The sequence below is a fragment of the Staurois parvus genome, unplaced genomic scaffold, assembly GCF_062004578.1.
Source record: "Staurois parvus isolate SC_StPar_1 unplaced genomic scaffold, SC_StPar_1.0 ptg000303l, whole genome shotgun sequence".
Classification (NCBI taxonomy): Eukaryota; Metazoa; Chordata; class Amphibia; order Anura; family Ranidae; genus Staurois; species Staurois parvus.
In genome coordinates this window covers 3,300,787-3,328,677 of record NW_028318099.1, presented here as the reverse complement: position 1 = coordinate 3,328,677, position 27,891 = coordinate 3,300,787, and the positions used below count along the sequence as shown (strand labels likewise).

At 40.8% G+C, this 27,891-nt stretch overlaps 1 protein-coding gene across 2 annotated transcripts in view; it reads right to left on the bottom strand.

Moving 5' to 3' along the window:
- Nucleotides 1–47: 47 nt before the first annotated feature.
- Nucleotides 48–27,891, bottom strand: part of PAPSS2 (3'-phosphoadenosine 5'-phosphosulfate synthase 2) — a 99,549-nt gene continuing 71,705 nt past the window's right edge. Inside the window, exons 8-13 of one of the 2 annotated variants that reach the window (XM_089683144.1) lie at nucleotides 26,950–26,991; nucleotides 22,854–23,059; nucleotides 15,564–15,699; nucleotides 12,389–12,657; nucleotides 10,594–10,823; nucleotides 48–4,710 (exon numbers count right to left, since the gene is read on the bottom strand). In XM_089683144.1, the coding sequence (XP_089539270.1) occupies nucleotides 4,569–4,710; nucleotides 10,594–10,823; nucleotides 12,389–12,657; nucleotides 15,564–15,699; nucleotides 22,854–23,059; nucleotides 26,950–26,991 (1,025 nt within the window). In that variant the 3' untranslated portion in view covers nucleotides 48–4,568. The remainder of the gene's footprint in view (nucleotides 4,711–10,593; nucleotides 10,824–12,388; nucleotides 12,658–15,563; nucleotides 15,700–22,853; nucleotides 23,060–26,949; nucleotides 26,992–27,891) is intronic. The other variant, XM_089683145.1, reaches the window with a different exon arrangement.

Below are 27,891 nucleotides of genomic sequence, written 5' to 3'. Positions count from 1 at the left end.
AGTCAATTGGTAAAGACAAAACATTGTTAAAAAAAAAAACATGAGAATTGTGTTCCATCTTTCAATAAATACACATTTAATGAAATTATCAAAATTATAACATAATCAAAATAAACAAAGAAAACGTACAGACATTCATTTGTATCAACATGGCTCCTTCATAATTAATGCTCAAAAAGGGCTACATCCTTACGTTCTTATATCCCAAAGACTATGGCTGATCCCCTGTTCTAGCACAGATCAACACTTTTCCTCCAGTTATACAAAACTATATAGTGACAGGACAATAGTTCATTAACAGAAGACAAATTTGGTCCATTATTACAATAAGTGTACACATAATTATATTATTTTTAAAATAATCTACCAACTTTTTTTTACTTAAATACAAATTTGTGCAGACAATTGTCAAACAACAAATGCATGTCTGCAGCATTATTTACAAAACGGATATTAGTTGAAGTAGAACACGCAGGTTTTCATTTTTTTCCTATATTTTCTGAGGGGGTAGGATAAAGCCTTTCTAATATCGTGCACTTCTGATTGTTTTATAGCTTACACAGGGGTATTTCTCCCAGTTAGGTTTGCTTTTGACTAGGGATGCTAACCCCTCATCCACTACCTATAGCAGTAGGAAAACCCAAGTCTTTATTATTTTTGCTAGTTAAGGCAACGTGCACCTGGCTGTGCTCTGCTTGGTCCCTCTTTTCTCAGGCTTTCCTAATGTCTGCTTAGGATAAGCTATGTATGCAGTAGTTCTTTATAGTGTCCGTTTGGGGAAAAAAAAAAAAGTTATAGATCAGAATCCAGTTCTTTATAGTGTCCGTTTGGGGAAAAAAAAAAAAGTTATAGATCAGAATCCAGCCACTGCTGTGTTCAGCTAAGGTAGTGTGCCTCCATGTAGATCCAAGCCAGGAAAATAATTGGTTCCAGTGCCTTTTTAAAGGCAATGAAAAAAAACGATCTCAGATTTAGAATGGATGACAGCTCTGTTTGAATATCATGATTTACAGCGTTTGGTTTCCTAAAGATCAGACTCTTTAACCTCCTCGGCGGTATGATTCTTTCCGATTTTTTGTGCTGAAAGCGGTACCATTTTTTTGCATTGAAATATGTAGTTTTTTATTGTAGGCTGTAATTTTTAGGATAACTCTGAACAAGAGTCTATTAAACATTCCGGATATGATAAAATTTGAAATAAATCATAAATTATAATTTAATAAATAATCATAAAAAATAATAATAAATTTAATTCAATAATATAATCAAACCAAAAACACTGAAATTTGAAATACAGAGGCAAATTTGCACATTGCTGAGCAAAGTCGCAAAATTGTTTTCAGTGTCTGATGACTAATTTCCCCACAAATCATCACTCAATTCTGCAAGTGGTTCTGATTTACTATCGCTGTTCTAAAACCGCTTTTGACGTAAAGGGACGCTTTTTGGATGCCATGGACTTTTCTAAGTTTCTAGGCAGAAAGAACATTCAAAATGCAGGCAGGGCACAGGACAAAGCAGTAGGGACAAAATGTATGTGAAATGCATTGAAATAGCAATGACAGCAAAAATGACATTTTTTTAAAAAAATTCAAATTTCCCGCCAGGTCTGGCGCCTGTACGTCCCGACGTCACAGGGACTGGAACACAGAAGCCGGATGCCGGCATCAGCCGGAGGAGATGGCTGGGGACGCTGGAGGGGACACATCGCGGGAGCGAAGGACAAGGTAAGTGCTGCAGGGACCTCCAGAGAACGCCGCATAGTAAGCCCGAGTGTAGCTCGGGGTTACCGCTCTTGGTATAGAAATTTTACCCCGAGCTACACTCGGGAACACCGCTAAGGAGGTTAAAGAAAGCAACTGTACCCCCTACCCCCAACATGCACTTGTTAAAACAAATCCCATAAGGTGGCTATAAATAAAAGGTTGGGTCATGTGTGAAAGGACAATTGTTCCTTTGATGATCCTCCATATGCAAAGTATTAACATTTAGTGCCTGTAAAAGTAGTAATCTCGAATGGCAAGTTACTTTTATTCATCTGTACAGTTTCACCTGATCACATTCGCTCCATCCATGAGGTAATTGTCTTATGAATGATAACATTTATACTGTTAGTCTTGGTCCATGTAGTGCTACCTTGAGACAGTGCAGACAATTTAAAAAAAAAAGTCTGGCTTATAACTCCTAACACAATGGATCATGGTAATAAAATCTTGGCCTTTTGGGGCATTGGCGTTTGTGTGAAAATCATAGTATGGCCATCTCTACACAGGCAGCAGTGTTATCAATGATTACTGCATTTTGGGTAAAGTTCCATGTTTAAGGCATACATGGTTTATAATTGCTATTTTATCTATAGCCTCTATACAATATTCTGTGTACTTCTCAGAGCAAAGATGAGGCAGCAATTTTTTTTGTAATTCATTAAAGTATAAATTTACCTATTGTAACATATTACAGCCGTATTTAGGATGGAACATGTTCCTGTTACTGCAGCCCCCAATCCCCCATTGTGACAGTGGGCCAGGGATCCTCTCCCCACACCCGCCATCACCAGCTGTGAATGGGAGAACTACACATACTGACAGCCTGTGTGGTTGATGACTTCTTGTTCTCAATGAACTGCTAGGGAGCTGTTGAGCGCTCTAGGTAGTTCATTGGTGCTTCCTGTCATCCAATAACTGCATGCCCGTACAAGCAGACAGCTACACGGACAGTCTGCAGGAGCCCAAGATTGCACCTGTGATCTGCTGATCACAGGTGAAATGCTTTGCAGACTTCTAGTAAGAAAAAAGAATGCACATTTTTTTTTACCTGCAAAATGATGTGCATTTATTATTTTATTTTTATACAAAGGTGAACTTATCCTTTAATCCAGCGTTTTTCAACCACTGTGCCACGGCACACTAGTGTGCCGTGAGATATTGTCTGGTGTGCCGTGGGAAAAATTGCAATTTCATCCGTAACATGTGGCCTCGGCTCACAAATAGACCAATCATTAGAACAGCAATGGGCAAACTACGGCCCGGCGGACCTTTTAATCCGGCCCGCGGAGCGTGATACTGTCAGGATGATCTGTCCCCCTCGACGTATCTGCGCATGTGCCAGAGATCACCGATCGGCTGCTAATGCCTGAAACTGGCACATGCGCAGATACGTCGAGGGGGACAGATCCTCATAGGAGACAGATTTTCATGCTACACCGGAACGGCGAGAGGAACGCGTGGAGCAAAGGTAAGTGAATTGACACGGGGGGGCTTGGGGACTTAATATGGGGGATGAATTACTATAGGGGGGATGAATTACGATAGGGGGGATGAATTACGATAGGGGGGATGAATTACGATGCTTACTATGGGGGAATATTACTATACTTACTATGGATGACACATACACATCATTCATCTACTCTTGGTCCGGCCCCCGGGTCCAATATATGAACCCATTGCGGCCCTCAAGTCAAAAAGTTTTTCAATAATTTTTTTTAACATTTTCTAATGGTGGTGTGCCTCGTGATTTTTTTCATGAAAAAAGTGTGCCTTTGCACAAAAAAGGTTGAAAACACTGCTTTAATCTATGCATTTTATAATCACTCTGATTCCACTGTGAAGTCTATCTATAGTTGTTAAGAGGAAGCAGGGTGGACCCAACAATGGCTTCATAACTGGTGTAGAGGGAGGACTTATATAATATAAAGAACAATGTAAATATTTGTATAGCTTTGGTATCAGAAATATATTTTGATGATCTATTCTAAAGCTGCCAGATAGATACCTGGGTAATGGGCATGGCCAAAATGAAATAATTCATAGTTTATTTAGATAGCATTATTGATGAAGTACTCAAAGGCAGAGTGGCCTAATTGGTAAGCAAAAACATTTTGAGGTGAGGGTATTAAACCCAACTCCAGTCAAAACATATTTAACCCAGTGGGGAGGGGTTTGATAGCCTGTCAGGTTTTTATTGCTGCCTGTGGTCCCATTAGGGAGAATTCCCTTTGATCCCTATCCTTGTGACTGTGAAGAAGTGATGGGAAACTGCCCGACAAAGACCAGGAAAAAAGGATAAGAATGGACACATTTCCATTACCCACTAAACAGAAGTGCTTAAATTATGGTGTGTACCCAAACAGAATGCTTTTACTTCCTTTTTAAGGGTAAATCTCTGCAATGGGGTCAAAGACAGCAATATCATCTGATTCAGATTCTAGGCCTTCCAAACGTTTTTCAAAACTAAAAAATAAATTTTTTTTTCACTGAAAATCGCTGCAAATCCATTAATGCCAGTTACTGCAGTATCTTTAAATATGACAAACATGTAAATGGATCTGCTCATCTTCAGTGTCCATGATCCACTGCAGGGAAAGGGGGGAGTTTTTGAGGTTAGGTATAAAGTTCAACTTCAATTTTACTGGAACAATTTAATTTTAAAAAGCCATAAGAAATGTATTAAAATCTATAAAATATTCTTACTAACTAGTATAAGAAAAGATTTTTATATAATTTCAGTTCTAAAAAATTGCTAGATTAAAAATGACTTGCACTGGAATTTGTACATTTTGGCTCAAATCAATAGTTCTTTTCTAGAGAGCAATAATAGTCAGTTAGAACTTTCCAGGCCTTGAGGGCCATAAAGCCATCGGGAGGGTTTTCACCTTCGCGTGCCAGTTTTCTCATCCGCGTTCCAGAGATGAAGTCAAATTCATTGTGCCTGGAAATGAGGAGTAGAGAGATCAGTGATAGAAGGAAGATATAGAACTCCGTTAGTTAAAAGGCTAGGTTCAACCTTGGAAAAAAAAACAAAAAAAAACTGCAGGCTCCTGTAAACTAAACAAATGGAAAGCATTGCTGATTGTACGAGCAGTATCAGGCGCCTGCATACACTTCTTCCAGCTCTCTGTTTCGTACTCTTGTACAGGTGGTCAGTCGGAGAAGATTGTAGTCCACTGAGAACTACAAGTCCACCTGCCACCATGGCAGACAGGACTTGCAGTTCATTCATTCACAGGTCCCTGTGAATGAATGAAGTGGCTGTGTGTGCCCACCATTTACAGAAATCTGTGAATAAATAGACTAAAAGTCTGTAATTGTACCTGCAGCCTCTCCCTGTGACAGCGAGCGGGGGATCTTCTCCCTGTGCCTGCTGTCACTATTTAAAAATAACGCTTTCCTGTGAATGCCCAAACTACAACTACCATCAGCCATTGTGGCCAACTGCTTGTAGTTCTGAATGGACTGCGGGATTGCTGATGAGTAGCAGCGTTGTCCATTCACAAGCTCTGCAGCTTGTAAACAGTCAGCCCATATGAAGGTACAGCTAACAGTTGTAGAGCTTGTCTGCAGGTGCCTGGCATTGTACCCTTGATCCACTGATCACAGGTGCAATGCTTTCCAGGCTCCTTAGGGGGGAAAAAATAAATGCACATTTTTTTTCTGCAAAAATATGTCCATTTTATTATTTTTCCCAAAAAGTGACCTTATCCTTTAATGCTGGATGTGGAAAGGTGAGGTTCTCACTCCATGTACTTGGTACCTCCTCTACCATAACATCCATCACCTGATGCTTGTTCTTACATGCCAGCAGAAAGCCAACATCACAGTTCACTTTATTATAAACATATTGCACAGCATTTTGTTTTGTTTGTGTAGCATTTGCATGTGTGTAATTTATTCAAGAACACTTACAAAACATAACAAAAAATAGATGAAATGTAAAGAATACAAGCATATAAAAAGGTACTAGAGACATAATCTATCCTCTGTGGTATTACTCTCTTATCAAAAAAAATCATACAGCATTATTTTAGAGGGCATGACATCTGAATCTGGAATTATGAGTGTAAAAATATTGATTTAGTGTTCTCTGGTGCAGTAAATGTATAACAAAGAGCTCACTAGTTAGGCCCTATAGGGTGTCTGTATAAACATCTATATTTAAAAAATGACCTATCAAAGATCTTTACTGCAGTCAGAATTAGGACATACAGTGCCTTGAAAAAGTATTCATACCCCTTGAAATGTTTTAGGCTATAAAATGACAAAATGTAGATGTATTTTATATGGATTTTATGTTGTAGACCAACACAAAGTGACACATAATTGTGAAGTGGAAGGAAAAGGTTAAATGACTTTCAAAATTGTGAAAGTGTGGCATGCATTTGTATTCAGCCCCCCGAGTCAATACTTTTAGAACCCCTTTCACTGCAATTACAGCTGCAAGTATTTTTGGGGATGTCTCTACCAGCTTTGCACGTCTAAAGAGTGAAATTTTTGCCCATTCTTCTTTGCAAAATAGCTCAACCTCTGTTAGATGGGGAGCGCCTGTGAACAGCAATTTTCAAGTCTTGCCATAGATTCTCAATTGGATTTAGGTCTGGACTTTGACTGGGCCATTCTAACACATGAATATGCTTTGATCTAAACCATTCCATTGTAGCTCTGGCTGTATGGTTACGGTCATTGTCCTGCTGGAAGTCTCACGTCTTTTGCAGATTAACAGGTTTTCTTCTAAGATCGCCCTGTATTTGGCTCCATCCATATTCCCATCAACTCTGACCAGCTTCCCTATCCCTGCTGAAGAAAACCATCCTCAATACACGATGCTGCCACCACCATGTTTCACAGTAGGGAGGGTGTGTTCAGGGTGATGTGCAGTGTTAGTTTTCCACCACACATAGCTTTTAGGCCAAAAGGTTAAATTTTGGTCTCATCTGACCAGAGCACCTTCTTCCAAATGTTTGCTGTGTCCCTCACATGGCTTCTTGCAAACAGGACTTCTTATGGCTTTTTTTCCCAACGATGGCCACTCTTCCATAAAAGGTCAGATTTTTGGAGTGCACAACTAATAGTTGTCCTGTGGACAGATTCTCCCACCTGAGCTGTGGATCTCTATAGCTCCTCCAGAGTTACCATGGGCCTCTTGGCTGTTTTTCAGATTAATGCTCTTCTTGCCTGGCCTGTCCGTTTAGGTGGATGACCATGGCTTAGTAGGTTTGTAGTTGTACCATACTCTTTCCAATTTCGGATGATGGACTTAACAGTGCTCCGTCAGATGTTTAAAGCTTGGGATATTTTTTTTTATAACTTAACCCTGCTTTAAATTTCTCCACAACTTTATCCCTGACCTGTGTTGTGGTCCTTGGCCTTCATGATGCTGTTTGTTCACTAATGTTCTCTAACAATCCTCTGAGGGCTTCACAGAACAGCTATAATTTATACTAAGATTAAATTACACACAGGTGAACTCTATTTACTAATCAGGTGACTTCTAAAGGCAATTGGTTCCACTAGATTTTAGTTAGGAGTATCAGAGTAAAGGGGGCTGAATACAAATGCACACCACACTTTTCAAATATTTGTAAGTTTTTGAAAACCATTTATCATTTTCTTTCCACTTCACAATTATATGGCACTTTGTGTTGGTCTAGAACAGCGGTTCTCAACCTGGGGGTCGAACGACGCTTCCACAGGGGTCGCCTAAGACCATCGGAAAACACATATTTCCGATGGTCTTAGGAACCGAGACACCGCGCCGCCACCGCCGTCTCCAGGTGTGGGCGGGATGACATGCCGCCCCTGTCATCTGGACACACCTCGAGATCAATCCTCGCCTGTGATTGGCCGCCGGCACTGTAGCTCAGGAGAGGCACACAGGCGGCCAATCACCGGCAAAGAGGTGGAGCTTGGAGAGGAGGAGCCGAGCAGCACCGCGAAGATCGAGCGAGTGAAGAGGAGGAGAGCGGCCGGAGAAGGAAGACATCTGACAGGTAAGTGTTGGTACCATGGGAGAGGGAGGGAGGGAGCGAGCGAGCCCAGGCTGGAGCAGGGGTCTGCAAGGTAAGTATCATTGGTGTCAGTGGGAATAGTGCCCCATCATTGGTGTCACTAATACCAATGATGGGGCACTATTCCTCCCACTGACACCAACGATGGGGCACTATTCCTCCCCCCACTTATACCTATGACGGGGCACTATTCCCCCCCCCACTGATACCCATGACGGGGCACTATTCCCCCCCCCACTGATACCCATGACGGGGCACTATTCCCCCCCCCACTGATACCCATGACGGGGCACTATTCCTCCCACTGACGGGGCACTATTCCTCCCACTGACGGGGCACTATTCCTCCCACTGACGGGGCACTATTCCTCCCACTGACGGGGCACTATTCCTCCCACTGACGGGGCACTATTCCTCCCACTGACGGGGCACTATTCCTCCCACTGACGGGGCACTATTCCTCCCACTGACACCAATGATGGGGCACTATTCCTCCCACTGACACCAATGATGGGGCACTATTCCTCCCACTGACACCAATGACGGGGCACTATTCCTCCCACTGACGGGGCACTATTCCTCCCACTGACGGGGCACTATTCCTCCCACTGACGGGGCACTATTCCTCCCACTGACGGGGCACTATTCCTCCCACTGACGGGGCACTATTCCTCCCACTGACGGGGCACTATTCCTCCCACTGACGGGGCACTATTCCTCCCACTGACGGGGCACTATTCCTCCCACTGACGGGGCACTATTCCTCCCATTGACGGGACACTATTCCTCCCACTATCACCAATGACGGGGCACTATTCCTCCCACTGACACCAATGACGGGGCACTATTCCTCCCAATGACGGGGCACTATTCCTCCCACTGACACCAATGACGGGGCACTATTCCTCCCACTGACACCAATGACGTGGCACTATTCCTCCCACTGACACCAATGACGTGGCACTATTCCTCCTACTGCAAAATTACAGTTATGAAGTAGCAACGAAAATAATTTTATGGTTGGGGGTCACCACAACATGAGGAACTGTATTAAGGGGTCGCGGCGTTAGAAAGGTTGAGAACCACTGGTCTAGAACATAAAATTCCAATAAAATATATTTACATTTTTGGTTGTAACATGACAAAATGTGGACAATTTCAAGGGGTATGAATACTTTTTTCAAGGCACTGTATACAAGAATAATCCTTATTTAGGGTCATAAATGTAAAGAGAGTAATTAAGGAATTTAAGGAAATGATACAAGGCGAGAAACATTTAGTCAAGCTATCAGCCCTGTGAACATACTTGGGAAATATAGTTAGTGGTCATTTGTAAGCACATTCACATGGTATTGTGTGATCAATGTCTAATCTTTTAGCACTACCGTAGTATAGCCAGGGGGACCATGTGGTAAGGAAGTTGTGATTTGTGTCTCTTAGGAGAGCATCTGTTCCACCTGATCGATGGGAGTCCATTTCAGGTACTAATTATGATTTTCAGGATGGGTACCTTTCCCCAGTTCCTAGTGACAACTGTACAGGCCACAGTCAAAATGATGTAATATGCCATTTTTGATTTGTTCTATGCTCCAGGAATCATTTAAGTTAAGCGGATATCCAGCTTATGGTGAAGGTAATTGTTTGGACCAAGCGGGTTATTTAACAGATGCAGTAGCTGAGAGCGCTGTATAAAGTCTATATAGCCTCAGCTACATAGAGTATACAGTGCTGTATTTCGGCAGTGCTATGGGAACTCCCCATCCCACTCCTGGAACAAAATAGAGTAGGGCTCAGCCCATTCACAGGGAGCTCTGTATTCTATGGATACAAAGCTTCCAGTGATTGGCTGAGTCACAGACACTGATGCCATCTGCCTGCCTCTCAGCCAATCATAGGGAGCTTGTATTCATTCATAAATACAAAGCTCCACTGGATGGGCTGAGCAGTGCTTGTTCCAGGAGCTGGGCGGCAGTTGCCATCCCACTGCCAGAACATAGTGCTGTAGCTGAGACTACATACAGTCTATACAGAGCACACAACTGATGCATCCCACCCAGTAAGGCCCCTTTCACACGGATGGACCAGTAAGGTCCGCTTTTCTGTTTTTCAGGCAAGCCTGATAGGGCCACCCATTGTTCTCTATGGGAAGCAGATTTAATTAGACATAAGTCCGTTTACACATGCCTGCATCCGGTCCGACAAAGGAATACGTTCCCCATCTGTCAATCGGATCAGATGACAGTCAAATGTAAACTGACAGGCGGTCCATCTACACCTGACTGCCCCATACAGAACAGCAGGCTGTATCTGCTCTGCACAAGCACAACAGAAATGGAACGGTCAACTGCATGCTCAGTGGGGATAAGGCAGCTGAGCAGGCAGATCCACTTGACTGATTCTGCCCTGTATAAAAGGGGCCTGAAGGTAATAGTTTGTTTACGCCAGCCTGGTCCAAACATGCTATTTAAATGTCGCTAAATGCTGGAGGAGATCAGCTTTAAGGATAGTGTCTATCTGGGGAAAAGGCTTTCTGTTCTACCACAGGATCACAGTAAGCACTTCATAAGCACAGATATATGGGGCTGACATTGTGGACTTTGTTCTTAAGACACAAAATCCAGTTGTGTCATCCTGCTCCACGCTTAACTGCCTTGCAAGCTGCTGCTCTGGAACAAGCATGAGTGGAGTTCAGATTTTACTGTCTGCATGCTTGTTCCGGAGCAGCGACTCAATAAATAGTAAAATCAAGATAACAGCCTTTGCACAATATAACTCATTTTTAAATGGAATATGTCAATTTTTTTTCCTTACCTTTCATTATCATAGAATTCCATGCTTTTGGACTTGGAGTTGTAGGCTGCCACTCTAAAGGGAATGATTTCTACAGAGGTCAAACCTGGAGCCATGCTGAGCACTTTTCCCCCATGTGTTGGCTCATAAAGGTCATCTTTAGTCTCAGGATGTGGCATGCCAGCTGGGTCTCTCCCCACAATATAAAAGTTGGATCCAGCAATCATACGAGATCTGCAGTGCCACTGAACCTGTAACAGAGGGTAGATGTAAGAGACAATGCATCCTTTTTTTTTTTTCATCCCACCTAAAACACACTAACACTAGTTAGTGAATTTTAGGTAGGATTTAAAAAAACAAATGATCCTGAATTAGATCAGACCCTGATTTAGCCATTTTGTTTTTCAAATTAACGTCAATTTATTTTACACTTTTCTCCTCTAGCACAGAGAAAATTAAACAATACATAATTTTCTCCATTCACCAGTCTCCAGGAAGGATACTGTGCTGTTATTTTACTGCTGTTGGCTGCTAGGACCACCAGACTCCCAAGACCCACTGCACGTGTTTGTAAGATAAGAGTGGACCCTGATGGGGACTCTCATGTAATATAGAACTTATAGTTTATTTGGTATTTCTTTGCTTTCTTTAACAGAAGTTCTTTCTCTGTTGCTGTGAATCATTTCCCAATTACAAAAAAAAAAAACCCTTCCAAGCAAAACTTTTAAATGCTATTCATTCGTGTATCAAACAGATTTATTTTGTCTAAGAATATTTGTAAAAACGTGATATAGCCCTCGTACTGAAAAGTTTGCAGACTCGTGGTCGTAGGTCTAAGACTGACACAGGGTCCTAGCCCTGAATTGGATGTGAGGATGGTAAGGGAGAATCAACTGCCAAACAGGTAAGTAAAATTGTTTTTTTTTACCATCCCCTAGACCAGCCTTTTTCAACCAGGGTGTCCTGGGGTTTTTTCAGGGGTGCCTAAAAATTGCCCAAAAATGATTAAAGCCAGCAGGAGAATGAAGCCTGCCTTTTAATTATAAAAAGCCACAGGTTTTCATTGTGTACCATTACAACTTTATAGCTGCTGGCGACATTACAACCAACAATGTCATCCATTGATAAGAGGGACATCGAGCACCAGCACAACACCTTGTTTTCCCCTTCCCTGCAACACTCTCTCCGAGTTTGAGAGAAACTGAAGGAGAAGAAAAACATTGGAATACTAGTCAGTACCAGTGGGCAAATGTGTGTTTGCTTTGGAAGAAAAAAAAAAAAAAAAAAAAAATCATCTCTACCATTAGGTGTCCTACATGTACAGCTGTATGCTGTATTCTGTAAAAAAAAAAAAAAAACTCCTTTAGTTTTCAAGATTGCAAAGAATTTTAAAGGGCACCTTGACTGCATAAAAGGTTGAGACACTGCCCTAGACCAATGGTCACCAAACTGTGACCCAGTGGCTGGATGTGGCCCTTTGCTTGCCTTTATCCAGCCCTTGGTATCCTGCTCCTCCAGCTGACACCAATGATGGCACACCATTCCTCTCACCGATACCAAAAGGGGACACTATTCCTCCCATTAAAACCAACAATGGGGCACTGCTTGTTTCCACTGACGAGCCTGCCCCAACAAAAACCTGAAAGACAGTATACTGGCCCATTTCATAGAATGTTTGGAGACCCCCCTGCCCTAGACTAAACAAGCAGTTAACTTTTGCAGGGAGGATGCATCCCCACTCCATAGAAGAATTTTCAGGTTTCCAAGAGTTCAGCTTTAATATTTATGCATAATAGAAGAAAGAAAAGGTTTTCACCTCAGTGGGTCCTGCATACAGCATTGGAGAGGGAAAAATGGCGACAATGGTTGACTTTGGGTCCAGAACGCCTTCTTCCAGCACAGCGGCATGCTGTTTCATGCGCCAGTCTAGTGGAACATCATCATCCTTTGTCCACCCTCCCAGAGGGTGTAAGAGAAGGACAGGGTTCTTATAGCCCCTATCCAGCAGATGAAGCTTGGTGTCTTGCATCAGTAATGCATGTCCATTATGAACAGGATTACGAAGCTGGAAAGCAAACACCGCATCTAAGAAAAAGGAAGAGGGAAAGAAAAAAAAAAAGGAATTTCATCTAGCCTCAAAGTTCCTATATATTTGCTGCTAATTATATTATTCAAAGTAATTATCAGCATGTTAGGTCAAAGGACCATCAGGCATTTTCAATAAAAAAACATTTAAAAACGGTCTACTTATTAAAATCTACATTATACTTCTTGTTATGGGATTATTGCACTTTGTACCTTGCACTGTTCACTAAATACTCCCAATGTTTGCAACCAGCACTGCAAACTTGATTTGGTGGTACTTGAGGACATGTTGATCAACAGAGCGCCAAAGCAATGTTATAGATTAGTTTATCATTGAACAAACAGGGCTGCAGCCCTAAACCCTCCTAGTAAGGTTTCATAGAGGACAGTCTTCACAACCCAATGTAAAAGGTAATTTCAGGCCATTAGGCACAATGGATAAAGGGTAAATCATATTTAACTGCCGTAAAACCAGCTAATCATTAATCAGAATACACATGGTCATGACTTTAGTTCAACGTTTACATGGCTTGGACTTGGCCCTTGTGTGCACACTATGCCAGAATACTAGCAAAAGTATTTTTGCAATGAAAGAGAAATAGATTGGAGACTTTTCATCACCGTATAAGTCAATTGGCTACCATGCTGATGCCATGGCTTCAATGAGCTGTAAAAGAAGAGGGGGTTCACAACTCATGATCTATATACTTGATTATGGTCAGTCATTAAGAAAGTGTCCATGTCATGGGATCAGTGTTACAGCCAGGCCACTGGCATCAGGATGTCAGCATAGACAGTTGATGCAGCTTCTCCTGCATGTTGAAATTCAATAAATCAATGGCAGTTGATTTGTCAAAAGCACAAGACTCTGGAGCTATCATTCTTCCCTTTGCTTCTCAGTTATCACTCATTAACTTAGAACAAGACACTTTTAATTGCTCTCTTTGATCCAGGATCAGTGACACAAGGACATCGGTCCAATGCTGCATCTCCCCTGCCAGATCTGCAGTGAGAACTGAGCACCCAAACATCACTGATCGCTCAGCTCTCCCTCTCTACTCTGAGCAGAGAATGGTGACTGTCAGTCTTCAGCTCTCTGCTCCCCCAGTGCTTACTGGATCGCTAGGTTGTGAAAAGAGTGGGAGGGGCTGGCAGATCTAAACCTATGCCTTATTTACTAAGGGCAAAGAAAAAGGTTCAATTTCCCAGGCAGCCAATACTTTTGATCCTTTCAATAGGACATGAGTGTATAATCCTATATAAATCTCCAACTGGAGCTTACACTTGGCTGACTGTCTCCCCACCCCCATGTGACCACTGCTGGGTCAAGCACCAATGTTGTCACATGCTCCTCTATAACCAAAATCATTTCATCAGAAGTATAGCAAAATAGGAGGAAACATGATATTTTTTCAAATTGTTGTACAGTGGGCATAGAAAAGAATCACCCTCTTTAAAATGATCACATTTTGTTGCTTTGCAGTCTGAAATTAAGACAGTTTTTGGTCCAGCTGTATTTACTCAGTGCAACTTATAACAGCAAGAGGTTAGAAAAAAAATAAACAGAATCACTGAGTTGGAAAAAGGATTACCCCCTCCTAAAAATGACTTGTGAACTCAATCAGATGTAGCTAATCACCTTCTTAGTGGCACACAAAGCCATTTGACTTTCAACTGTAACCAGCTCTGGTCATATTGATTAGCTCAGCAAGAAAAGGGCTTTCCTGGAGCATTTCAGTCCCTGGAGGAAAAAAAAAAATAAGTATGGGTCGCAAGGCACTGTCAAAAGATCTCCGGGATAGTTGTGGACAGGCACAAGTCGAGATGGATACAAAAAAATGTCAAAGGCTTTATTAGTGCCTAGAAGCACAGTGAAGTCTATTATTAAGAAGCGGAAGGTATTTGGTACAACTAGAGATGCATCAATATATCAGCAACCGAAATGTATTGGTAAAAAATAGCTTAGGAAAAAAAGTGCAGATAATGACTGCTTAAATTGCAAAAGCGCTGCAAAAACTGCTCAGTGTGAAAGCAGCCTATTGGCCGAAAGGTGCTGAAAATATATTCATATAAATTCATAATATTAAAAAAGTCAAATATAATTTTGTTAAAACAGTCAAATATAATACAATTCTATAAAAAATATATATATATTTAAAAAAAAACAAAAAAAAGCTGTCCATTTCTGTTCGGTTTCCAGCCAAATGCATCCTGAAATTTAGGTTTCAGTCCAAGAATTTTCATTACGATGCACTACTAGGTACAACACAGACCCTGCCTGGATCCGAATGCCACTCCAAACTGGATGAAAGAGGTCTACAGCAACTCTGAAGCAGTTGCAGGAATGACTATGAGTGTGTGCATATGACAATATCCCAAATTCTCCACAAATGTAGCTTGTATGGAGGGTTGCAGGAAAAACACGACTCCTCAAGAAAGGCCACATGCAGTCACGACTGAGCTTTCCCAAAACACCTTGAGGATTCCGGGGCCACGTGGAAAAAGGTGCTCTGGTCAGATGGGACTAAAATTGATTTATTTGGCCTCCATGCTAAATGATATGTCTTACAGAAATCCAATACAGCTCACCATCCAAATACCACCATTCCTGCTGTAAAACATGGAGGTGGCAATATCCTGATATGGGGGGTTTCTCTGCAGCAGGGACTGGAGCACTTACCAGGATAAAAGGAATAATGAATGGGGCAAAGTACCATCAAATTCTTGTACTAAACAAGCAGCGGCATGTATCCTAAATACTGCCTCTGCTGCTTTGAGAACCAGGGCTCCCAAGTATGGATTTGCCACCACTAGAATAGACTAATTGAACAAACAGTGCAGCCAGTTGGTACAATGTCATAAAATGGTTATTAGTAAACAATAATATCTCCAATATCTTGGTTTACCTGCATTCATTTCTTTAGCTTTATGTCTCAGCTCAAGAGGAGTAAGGCGGTATTGGTCCAACCCATCTTCCCACCTGACTCTTTCCAGAACCTCCAGATCTCCACCAACCAACCAATCACCACTTTCAAGTACCATCTGAAATGTAAAAAAAATAAACACATTTTAATCTAATTTTTGTTATAGGCCTATGTACAGTATGCTTACACATAATGACAATACAGTTAACAGCACAAAATAAAAGTGATTGTTATCCCAAATAAAATGATACATTTACAAACATGTCATTGAGAACTACAAGCTGACAACCGCTAAGGTTGCCGGGAGTTATAGTCTCTCATTTACACATGACTGTGAATGAGTGACGTGGCTGGGTGGTCGGAGATTTCCTGCTAGCTGTCAAAGCGGGGATTGGGTGTGTGGGGGCCGGACTGATTGTAACATGTTATACCCTGAATACGGGTGTAATGTTACGAAAGGAGAACTTATCCTGAGTTTATTTAAATACATATTCATCAGTGATTTCATTGTTTACAGATCATGCATTATTATATTGGTTTGTGATTTTCTTATTATTTATGCACATCTGAGCAATTACACATGTGTGTCCAGGGAAGGAGCAACCAAAATCATTAGTTTTGGTTTACTTAGTGATTGTGGGAACACCATTTGGTTGCAGCCATCCATTTTTGTTTTTCTTTAGAATATATATTCACTGAGTTTCTTGATGTTTAGCGGGTAGCGTGGGGTATCACATTAGTATTATTTAATGGCCTGTACATTGATGTGCTGTATCTAGTGTACCATTACAAAGCTCAGTGTTTTAACCACCTCAATACCAGTATGTTTCTGAATTCCCAAAAAGTAAGATGAAGTGTTTACTTTCCAAAAAGGGGTCATTTAGGGGGTATACAAACTGTCTTGGCATTTGTTTTATAGTAGAAAGTTGCCCTTTATTTAGAAGGAAAAAAACACAACTAAAGAAAGCTGTCTAAAAAAAAAACAAAAACAAAATATAATAATAATATTTTGGGTACAACGTTGCATAAATCAGGTACATGTCTTTGAAACTATCACAGCACTAAAATATAACCTGGTACTGAAGGGGTATTATACACGTACTAAAGTAGTCAAGGAAAGGTGGACTAGAATGTGAAAGGTATACTGCATATATTCAGTTCAGACCAGCACAAAACCTGGTGTCCCTCTATAAGCCCTGGTTCACATATATGTGGCCGTGCGGGCCGTGTTTTTCACAGGCACGAGAGCCCATTCATTTGCATGGACTCCCGTGCCCCTGACACGCAGGAAAGAAGTCCCTGCACTTCATTGGAAAACGCAGCCCGCACGGGAACCTGTTACCAGTGCGGTTGTGATTTCCAGTGCGGGCGGCGTGCCATTAGAACTAATGTCACCCGCCCCTGGGTCTCCATTCTTTTGTGTGGGTGGTGCGGTTGCAAGGATTTTTGTGCGGATCCGCAGTGGCACCACCCGCACATATATGAACCAAGCCTAAAGGGGTTGATTTACTAAAACTGGAGAGTACAATAATTTTCTAATATCCAAAGCCATGATAAAGTTCAGGTTAGAAAGCAACAGTATTGTGTAATAAGCTGTTATTCTAGTGTGGGAACTGGAGACACAAGCTGGATGCACTCATGTGACCCTTGGGTAGTATTACTCAATGTTCTTACACAATGCTCACACGTACACAGTTCAGCTACTCCTATGTTTGCTGTCTTTGCTTTACGAAAGTAATTGCCTACATCTGATTTACTACTGATGCTTTTGGACAAATCTGCAGAATGAAGAACCATTAGTAAGTAAAACTTTATTTCGCAACCATACATTCAAATGGAATGTGGAAAGCCAAAAGCAAGCAAAGGCAAAATGATTGTGGAACCAGTCTAACACTAGGAAGCTGTGTTATAAAACATCAGTACTGGGTTTTCAAAGCTCACATTCAGGGCCCATTCACACTATGCACAGTTACGTGTGTTTTACCATGAAAAGAACACGAACTATGCTTAAAAATGTGCCCTCCGTGCCAGGCGCCTGACAAAGAGAACTCCGCCCCGAAACAAGTAGCTTGGCCCACTCACACCCAAAGTATAATGTCATCACAGCCAGCCCCTCTGAGTAGTGATCTTGATTCCTGCTATGAACAGTAATCTGCAATCATACGTACCAGTGCGAGTACTTCCTGGTGTTCATTCTATGAAAGACTATAGTGCTTTTTGGCCTAAATATCCACCTATGACCATCCAGAACTGAGCATCCATTGGAACCCACAATATGAAGCCACCAGCTGGAAGTTTGTGATACACGGTCTGTTGCTTTACTTACTACATGAGAGCACATTTTTACTGTTTATCCTTTTAGTTAATAAATACTACTACACTTAGTGCAGCCCACTCCCCCTTTGGTTTCGTTTTTTGCATCATATTTTTACATCCACTGATGAGACCATCCACCAGAAGCAGCACCCTATCCCGCCTCCACACCTCTCCATTGGGAATCATCAGGATTCCACCCGCTGGACATTTTGAGTAATGTCTGTTACACCATCTCTATGTGAGTGCATCTCCTAATTTTGTGTACATTACCTTTTATTAATACTACACTGAGAGTAGTGCGCTTTCCCTCTCTCCTTTTTCTTATTTTATATCCAATCGGAGTGTTCTTAAGAAGCTACCATCTGTTTATGTCTCCACGTAACATACTGATACGCTTTTGTTTTATCCATGTGTATGTGAGTGCAATATTTATCCAGTTTGTTTCATTACTACTACACTTAGACAGCAGCACTCTCTCTCCCTGTTTTCTGTTTGCACATGACCATTGGCAGGAAACTCCAGAACTCGCTTGAAGACGAGACAGCTGACACTGTAACAGTGTAATTCCTCCACTGGATTATATTGCATTATATGGACTTTATTTTCATGAACATTACCTTGAGATTTATTGTCAATCACCTCTTGTCCCTTTACCTGTGAGGGTAGTATACTGGTCATGCTCTTTTTGCACTGGGTTCCAAGTATACCACCTTGTGGGGCCATATTTGATATTTTGTTTCAATATGTGCACAAGTGCACATTCCTAGATTGTAAGCTCGAAAGAGCAGGGCCCTCGAACCCCTCGTGTTTCGCATTGTATTGTTACTGTACTGTCGCATGTTCTGTCCCCCATTGTAATGTACAGCGCTGAGCGAACTGTTGGCACTTTATAAATACTGTATTATAATAATTATAATAAGTGCTACTTATCCTGGGTAAAAAAAAAAAAAAAAAAATGGTGTATATCTACCTAATTTTTAGTCCGCTCTTGTCTGGTTACATTAATGTTAATGACCAGTGCCTGCACGGGAGAGCAGGGAGCCCTTGACAACAGTTGGGAATTCTGGGAGCTGTGTTGTCACTCATAGACTTCATTCACATGGCCATAAAAATCTCATGTACAAGTGCTTTTTCATTACAGATCTGAATGGTTTTCAATAAAGCCATTCACACAGGTGCATAAACATGAGCGGCTTTCACCTATATAGTACAGAATCCAAAAATCTGCATCTAGGAACCTGCGCTTACACATATAAATGCATGTATATGCATTTGCAAGCATGTAAATTAAGTCTAAACAAACAGGAAAATAAATTACCATAAAAAAAATTATATGTACACATATGCGTCTTTACACATTTGTATGCATCTAAACGCAAGTGTTTACTGATCATTATACAGGAACTTTTCTCCTAGAAAACACTTGTGTAAGAACATCAGAAACATTTTATGGCCGTGTGAATGAGGCCATAGGCTCCCATGTCTCAGCCATAGCCGCTGCTCACTGACACGGGGGATGCTGCCTAGTTTTAGACTGATTCCAAACACATTTGGCTGTGCTCACTTTTAGCTATGATCGCAAAGTGTGGTAGCTTGTGCCATCATAAATAAACTCAAAAAACTCTAAAAAAGGGAGATCTCCTGGATTTTCACCACATTAAGATGATGGGACTGTTTGCTGGACACTTATACACTATGTTGAAGTATTTTTTGTTCTGTAGATTTAGAGCAAAATGCACTTTAACACATAAACCCCAATCAGCCATAACTTTATGACCACTGACAGTATAAGTGAATAACACTGGTTATCTTGTTGTATATCTGACGATCTCTTTATGATGGTAAGCACAGCACCTCAGGCTGGAGATGTTAATGGGAGAGCAGAACATTTGTTATAATAATGCTTCATGCATTTACAATCATACAGCCAGCTACATTCCGCCCTTGTCATGTTGTTTAGCCAGGTAGGTAACAGTATATTATATATAATATTCACTACTGCAGCATCCTGAGCACTTCCCTGCCTGCTCTGTGATCTATGAATGAGAACATTGGATCTATTAAGGAGAATGCAGGAAGGTTACCTGATAGGTGATGGTAGCACGGGGTGCCATCTTTGATGATTTTGGGGATGATCCAGTGCTGGTATAGCAGCTGAAGAGGAAACTTCCCTCCCACCCTCCCCTGGGGTGTTTTGGGTCTTTCCATGCTTGCTTTGTTTCGTTTTAGGGGGAAGTTGTTGGTCTTTGGAGGCGGCAAATTGTTTTAAGCGAGAGTGTATGGTTGGGACCCATCTGTGGTATGGTGTTCCCGGGGGCATTCCGGTTAACCAAGGTTTAACTGGAAGGTGGAGGTTCTACACTGCGGAAGGTGTATTTTTGTCTCAGAGTCGGTGCGTTGCAGATGGAGGCCTAGTATGAATATTAGGGTTAAGGTTCCGCAGGGGGATATCAATATTGTTTGGTGCCTTCCTAGACCAACAACTTATCCTGTATGTTTCTGTTTTAACCACTTCCCGACCGGCCGTTGCATATAAACGGCCGGACGGTGGCAGTACAGGGTCGGGTGGCCGTTTATGAACGGCCTCCCCGCACCCTGCTTGTGCGCGCTCCCTGGGAGCATGCAGCACCGCGATCCGGTGCCCGCTGTGTCCTCCGAACACAGTGAAACACCGATCGTCGAACGGGACCTCTGTATGAGGTCCCGATCATGTGATCACTGATTGGCCAATCAGTAATCACATGCAAAGTAGTAAGCAAGATGTCACTTGTGACATCATTGCTTACTACGTGTGAAATCTGTGAATGATCACAGAGGTCACATGGTACAAGGCTATTCACAACAGCCTTGTACCATGTGACAAGCTGTGACCAATCACAGCTCACTCTGTATTTCTCAATGAGTGCAGGAATGCACACAGAGAGAAAGAGAAATGATTGCTTTTACATCCTATATGGGTGTAAAAGCAATCATTGTAAAAAAAAAAAAAAAAAATATCTTCATCACCCTCCACAAGTAGTACAGTGTCACCATGGAGATACTGTACTGCTAGGGTGACAGTATGTAAAAAAAATAAAATAAATAAAAAATAATATAAAAAAATAAAATAAAAATGTAAAAAAAAATGTTTAAAAATTATAATTTTTGGTTATAAACCAATTTGTTTTTTTTTTTACTAAAAAGATAACGAAATACATTTTGGCAAAGATTTATGATGAAATATTATTTATTTGCAAAATTTTATAAAAAAAACACTTTTGTTCAAAATTTTTGGACTTTTTCCATTTACATAGCAAAAAAAATAAAAATCCCAGCAGTGAATAAATACCACCAAAATAAAGCTTTATCTGTCGCAAAAAAATGGTAACAAATTAATTTGGGTACAGTGTTGCATGACTGCGCAATTGCCATTCAAAATGTGATAGCGCTGAAAGCTGAAAATTGCCCTGGTCAGGAAGGGGGTAAAAGTGTCCGGTCTGGAAGTGGTTAAGGAATGTTTTTGTGATTTAAGTTGAATTGTTAATAAAAGGCCGTGAAGGCCATTTTACTCCAACGGTGTTTGGTCTCCTTAATTGGTAGAGGGTGAGTTGGGGGGGGGGGGGGGGAGGTGGAAGGGGTATTTCGAGAGAGTCGGGTTGGTATGGTTTTAGTTGCTGTAGTCTTAACCAACACCTCTTCTACACTAGTCATGTAATCCTTCCTTAATGAACCACCAGTGCTCGAAACATGTTAGGCCGATAGACTCGTGCATTGCAATAGAGCCTAGAACATGGCGGACACTCCTGATCTCAATTCTTGTGTGCTGATAATTTGGGGAACGTGAATTAGCCAAATAGTCAAACTCCAGCCAAAACTTTTTTTTTTCTGTCTGTATCACATGAAAATTCGGATTTTTAATTTAAATATTTAATTGAACTTTGATCACCATTTTTTAATTTTAAAATATTTAAATTGAGTATTTTATATATTAGAGCACTTTAATTTATATCTCTATTTGGTATTTGAAAATATATAATTGGTATTTTATTGCATAAGATCATTAATATATTCACATTTGAAAATATCAGTGGAGCGCGGCACAATTTATATTTTATTTTTACTGACTAGAATCACACATTTATATGGGTAGGTGTATAAGTATAAGTGAACCACAGGAATACTACACATTGGTTTATAATATAAATTAATTTAAATACACCATAGTAGCTCAAAAACACTCCAATTTTATATTAAAATTTGCTTCACTCACTTTCTGACAGATGTCAGCCTTTTTTTTTTCTTGGTAAGGTTGAGGATTTTTTTTTTCTCATCAGTGGGATACTGTACATTTGTTTAGTGTCAAGTAATTTATAATAAAGTTATTTCATTATTTACAATTTTCCATTACAGATATTTGTTTTAGGGAGTATCCTATGTTGGTTCACCTTGTTCGCACACTTAGTGTTGCTGGTTTGCTTTCGGAACATTTTTATTGTGGTCTGTCAGGGAAAAAATTCTGCCATTTTTAATAAACACATAGCCAGAATAAAGGTTGGGCTTTAGGGTCTGTGTACAATGGCTAACAAAAAAAAAAAAGCCAGGGGAAAAAAAAAAAAAAAAAAGAATTTGGAGTGTTTTTATACTAGCGTTTAGCGTTATTTTCTGCCAGAAAACTGCACTCAAGAACACAAAACAGATTTTTTTTTCTGCTTCTAAACACTGAGCTTAAAATAGGACTGTAAATGACCTAATGTGCATGGACACATAGGATAACATTAGTTGCTTCTACAGGCAAATCACTAAACTACTCTAGGAGAAAACTTCTTTGAAGCCAGTGTGCATGAACCCTAAATATTGGCTTTAAATTCTGCATTAATTTAGTATACTGTTTACAACCCACCAGAAATAAAACGGAAGATGATAAAGCCACTGTTACCATTTGAAGGTATTAAAAAAAAAAAAAAAAAAAAAACGTACTTTGACATGAGGGTGCTTCGGACAAGTCGTCCCCCAGACGCGGGCACATCTCTCCTCTTTTCTGTGTTCAAAGAACTCTGGGTTCCTAAGAATCGCCACTTTCCTTCCTTCATATGACAGGGCGAATGCTTTCAGTTCACTTAGTCTTTCCTTGTCTTCCGTAGATACAGGCAGCACAATTGGAATACTGAGGTTGATTATACCTCCTAAAAGTACAATCATCCAGTTATTAGAATTAAGATGAGATAAAATGGGAAATTAAAAAAGTTGCTCTTTTGAGCTGTAGAATTCTCTTCCTAGTAGCCAAGTTGTCCCTAGAAACAAGTGCATCGAATCACTTATCGTCAACCCTTACTGATGGTGATGGCTTACAGCAGAACTCAAACCATTGCCTTCCTGAGCTGTAAATATGAAGGCCTACCCTTGATATTCTTAAGCCCCCGGTCACATCAAAGCTTACAGTGAAGTCGCACGATTTCAAAATCGTGTGACCTGCCGACTTCCATTGTAATTTGCAAGACATCTGATGTCTATGCAAATCGCAACAAAAGTAGTGCATGCACTACTTTAGAAATAGGTGCGGCTCTGACCAATTTGGAAGCGCACCGATATGACTGCTCAAATAGCGGACAATAGGGTGCGACTTTGCATACTATTTGCCAGTCGCATGGCATGCAAATCGCATGCCAAGTCGCACCCGATGTGACCGGGGTGTAAGTCAGAACACAGTAGCTCAGCAGGGAAGAAAGCTGTACTAACTGGATTGTCAATGCAGAGGCTTCTCCTGAGCTCTGCATTTTTTTTTGTTCAGCCCGCTGGGTTGAACAAAAAAAGCCCCAAACTTCTAGTGTGTACCAGGCTTTAGGCTCCCCAGAAAGGGTCAGCTGATGATGTAACATCCTCCAGCCAAGAAATGAGGTGGGCTCTGTCCGACTTGCTACAGCTTCTAATGCACACTGGAAGAAGCTCACAGACTCAGCTGCTGCTCTCAGTCTGACATCTATGCGGGTGCACAGCCCCCTAACTCACACTGTCCACGTTCAGCGCCAAGCACTGGCCTAGATGGCAATATGGAAGCATCAGCTGTGTCCATGCAGGCGCTGCGTCCCAAATTACATAAATGGGACTGCCTGCACAGGGATGCATGGAACACCTGTGCATCCCCATGCAGGTAAACAAGGACTTAGGCCAAAGGACAGAAGCATTTGGTATTACTCTTGCAGGACAGAAAAAAAAATGCACGTTTTTATTAGACCCCAGTCACACTGAGTGCAACTTGGCATGTGACTTGCAAATCACATGTCAAGTCGCACCCTATTGTCCGCAATTACATCGGTCATATCGGTGCGGTTCCAACTTGGTCGGAGCCGCACAGATTTCTAAAGTAGCACAAGCACTACTTTTGGTGCGATTTACATAGACATCTGTGTCAGATGTCTTGCAAATCGCACCTCAAATCAGCAGGACATCTGACTTTGAAATCATGCGACTTCACTGAAAGTCTCATGATTTCAAACTCGGGACCTGTGTGACGGGGGTGTTCACGTTGAATACAAAATAGGTTTAAAAATTGCTGGAAACACAAATGAAAAATGTGAAAGCAAATGAAAAGCTTCTTATCATTGACATTACAATTTGAATGTATGAGCAGTAAAGCAATTCTAATCATGGCATAGCATTTATAGTGTGTGGTTATCAAGGTTGTTTCATATTTGTACACATTGACCGCAATGATAACACTGAAGTGCCTTTGGCTAAGTTGGCACCATGGACAATCTGCCTTTCACCTACAGGTTTAGCCTGCAAAGCACACACTATAAACGTCTCAGGAGATCACAATGGTACAGTAATTAAGTTTCATTGCACACATATTGAATTCCTGGTCTACAGCCAACAAAAGGGTGCTGCAATTTAATCAGAGACTTTACACCAACCATTCTTATACACAGAATCACAATGAAAACAGTACAGGGATGGTATATCTATTAAAATATATTGTAATAAAAGCTATGTTTGAAATTGATTTAACATTCTGGTCCTCTTAAAGGGATCCTGTCACCACTACTTTACTTTTTCAAATATGAGTAAATAATACACTTAAAGCAGAACCCTGGGGGAAAAAAAATACCATGCAGTGGAGCTGTGCCAGCACTGCATAGGTTAACTGCCCTTTCTTCTCTAGGGGTGAACACAGAGCTTATACGCACCTGATTCTTTGGAAAACGGCATGCCCCTACATCCAGCGGCAGACTGTTCTTGCCATCCTGTTTCCCTCACATTCAGAACTGGTCTATAGGCGTGATGACGTCAGAAATTGTCCACTGCACAAGATTGCTAGACTGCATGGATAGAAGCAACAGGCACCAGACTTGCGCTGGGAGGATTGGCAAATTAGGTGAGTAGATTTCCGCTCTCCTCTCCTCTAGACAAAAAACTAGCAGTTAACCCATGCAGTGCAGTCACAGACTCACTGTATGGGAAATGTTTTTCACGGAATTCTGCTTTAAGTGTTATAACAGGATAGAGCCCCCAAGCATTCCCTCTTTAAATAGTTATGCCATTACAAGTGCATGTCCACCCCAATTTTTTTTAGGATGGGAGAGGTAGGGTGGATAACAGTTAGAATGTTCACTGTTATCCACGGCTCCATTGAAAGAAATTTACAATTTACTCTCACTTCCTGTCCCACATTTTACCAGACAGGAACCGAGCAGACCTCTCCAAACAGCAATACAGAAATAAAATAGTTTTTCTTTAGTAGAGTAGGGGAATGCTAGAACCCTTTCAGAATTTAATTTGTCTGTGGTCCCTGTTTTGGATCAATTCCTGTCTGGTGAAAGCGTTGTCAGGAGGACAGGATATGAAGGTAAATCTTTTTAATGGAGCCCTGGATAGCAGGAAAACCCAACAGGAATTGTGATTCTTCACCACTCTTTTCAAAACTAGGGAAAAAAAAAAAAAAAAAAAAAGTTTTGCTCTTGCCAATGGACACCCTGAGCCTTTGCAGCATAACTTACAGTGAATTTCCCCCACCAGGGAAGCCCAGGTGCTGCACACAACCGCCCATAGACATGAATGGCTGTGCAGTTGTAGTTGGGTACATGCCAGTACATGTACACAGAGGTGCAGAATACGGGTCTATTCCAAGAATAGAAATGTCTTATTCTTGTATTAATACAAGTGTTTATGTGAGTGCCAGCTTATACATGAGTACAGCTATTCACAGTCATTCATTTCTATGGGCCTCTATAAAAAGCACCTATGCTTCCCTAGTGGGGAAATATACCCCTGAATTTACACTGCATGGGCTCACAGCACCAAGTACAAGAGCCCTAAGCCATTCTTTATGAAGATTAATGGAGAAAAAAATAGAAAAACCAGATCAATGGCTTTGTTTACCCTTCAGAATGCATCACCTTATCAACTTTGCTAGATCTCTATGTGAAGACTGATGCACATTGGTGAACAGGACCTGGTGACATGTACTGGCCCCACTAGGCTATGATTTTAGGAAGCCTAGAGAACTCGGGGGTCTAAGCAAGGGATCTAGAAGAGGCAAATACACAGCGACAAGCCTGAACTTGTATGCAAGCCAGAGATGAAGAAAACTTATATTTTCTAACAGTGATGACAGGTTTCCTTTAAAATATCTAAGGCCTGATATACTAGAGTGCCAGTAACAAAGAACCAGAGTTCCAAGCACTAGTTTAATGCCTGCTCTGAAAATAAGGAACAGAATCCTTATTACTAACACTCTTTTAAATCAGGTTCATAAGCGAATATACCAACCCGATACTTAAGAGGTCACATAGTCTTCTACAATAGAAAGCAGTAATTATCACATATCAGAAGGCATTAAGTATCTGTGATCATTAAGCAGGTTACAGTAATAGAACATGCTATTTCTGACATTAAGAGGATCCTTTTGTTTTCAAGTGCTGTTCTCATCTACAAGAGCAGCTCACAAGATTCCACTGGCTGCATGCTTACTTACCAGCCAAATTAAGTCAAAAGCAGAAATGTCTACATTAATTGAGGTAATTTCAGCAGCTGCGTATGATTGCATACAAATACCTGCTAAACAAAGTAAACTCACCAACAGACTTTGTGAATGATAAATCTGATTTATGCTTCGTATCTAAAGAAAGGTGCAGTTTAAGAAGTCACAATTCAGCTACTTTACATCGTACAAGTCTATTCAGAAATTGTGTTCCTTAGCCAGGAATGTGGCAGTAAATTACAGAACTTGTTAGAATGATTTTGTGTACATATAAAAAGACATAGCACTGTTTTTCTTAAAAAGTAAATTATAGGGTATTCTCAGCAACTGCATATTTTGGGATATTACTTTAATATATTTATAAATATTATTATTTCACACACTAGTAATTATCTCTACATTAGAGAATATGTTCAACATATCTCCCCAATACAGCTAAAATAAAAACAATCATGTTGTTACAGAAAATTGTTCTGAAATATGCATTGAGACAGATGTGTTAAAGCAAAATGGTGCCACACTGCCAAGCAGAAAAAACAGCCTGCATATAAAAATAAACATGGCTGTTCGGTGTACATAGACCATTGCAATCAAAGTTTCCAAAATGTTATTATTCATAACTTGTACCTTAAAGGAGAAGTATAGTCAAAGCTCTTTTGGCACTACTTCTCCTGTGTATATACATATACACACACACTGGGTAAAATAAGTATTGAACACGTCACCATTTTTCTCAGTAAATATATTTCTAAGGATGCATTCAGAAATCAAGTTATGTGTAAAAAAATAGAATGACACAGGGAAAAAGTATTGAACACATGAAGAAAGGGGGGTGCAAAAAGGCATGGAAAGCCAAGACACCAGCTTAAATCTATCAGTAATTAGAAAGCAATCTTGCCCCTTGTCAGTGCAAGTAATAGCAACTGGTTCAAAAAAAAAAAAAAAAAAAAAAAAAAAGGTTCTCTCTTTATCAAGGTGCCACAGAAGAAACATCTCATGATGGGTAAAAGCAAAGAGCTCTCTCAACACCTTTGCAAC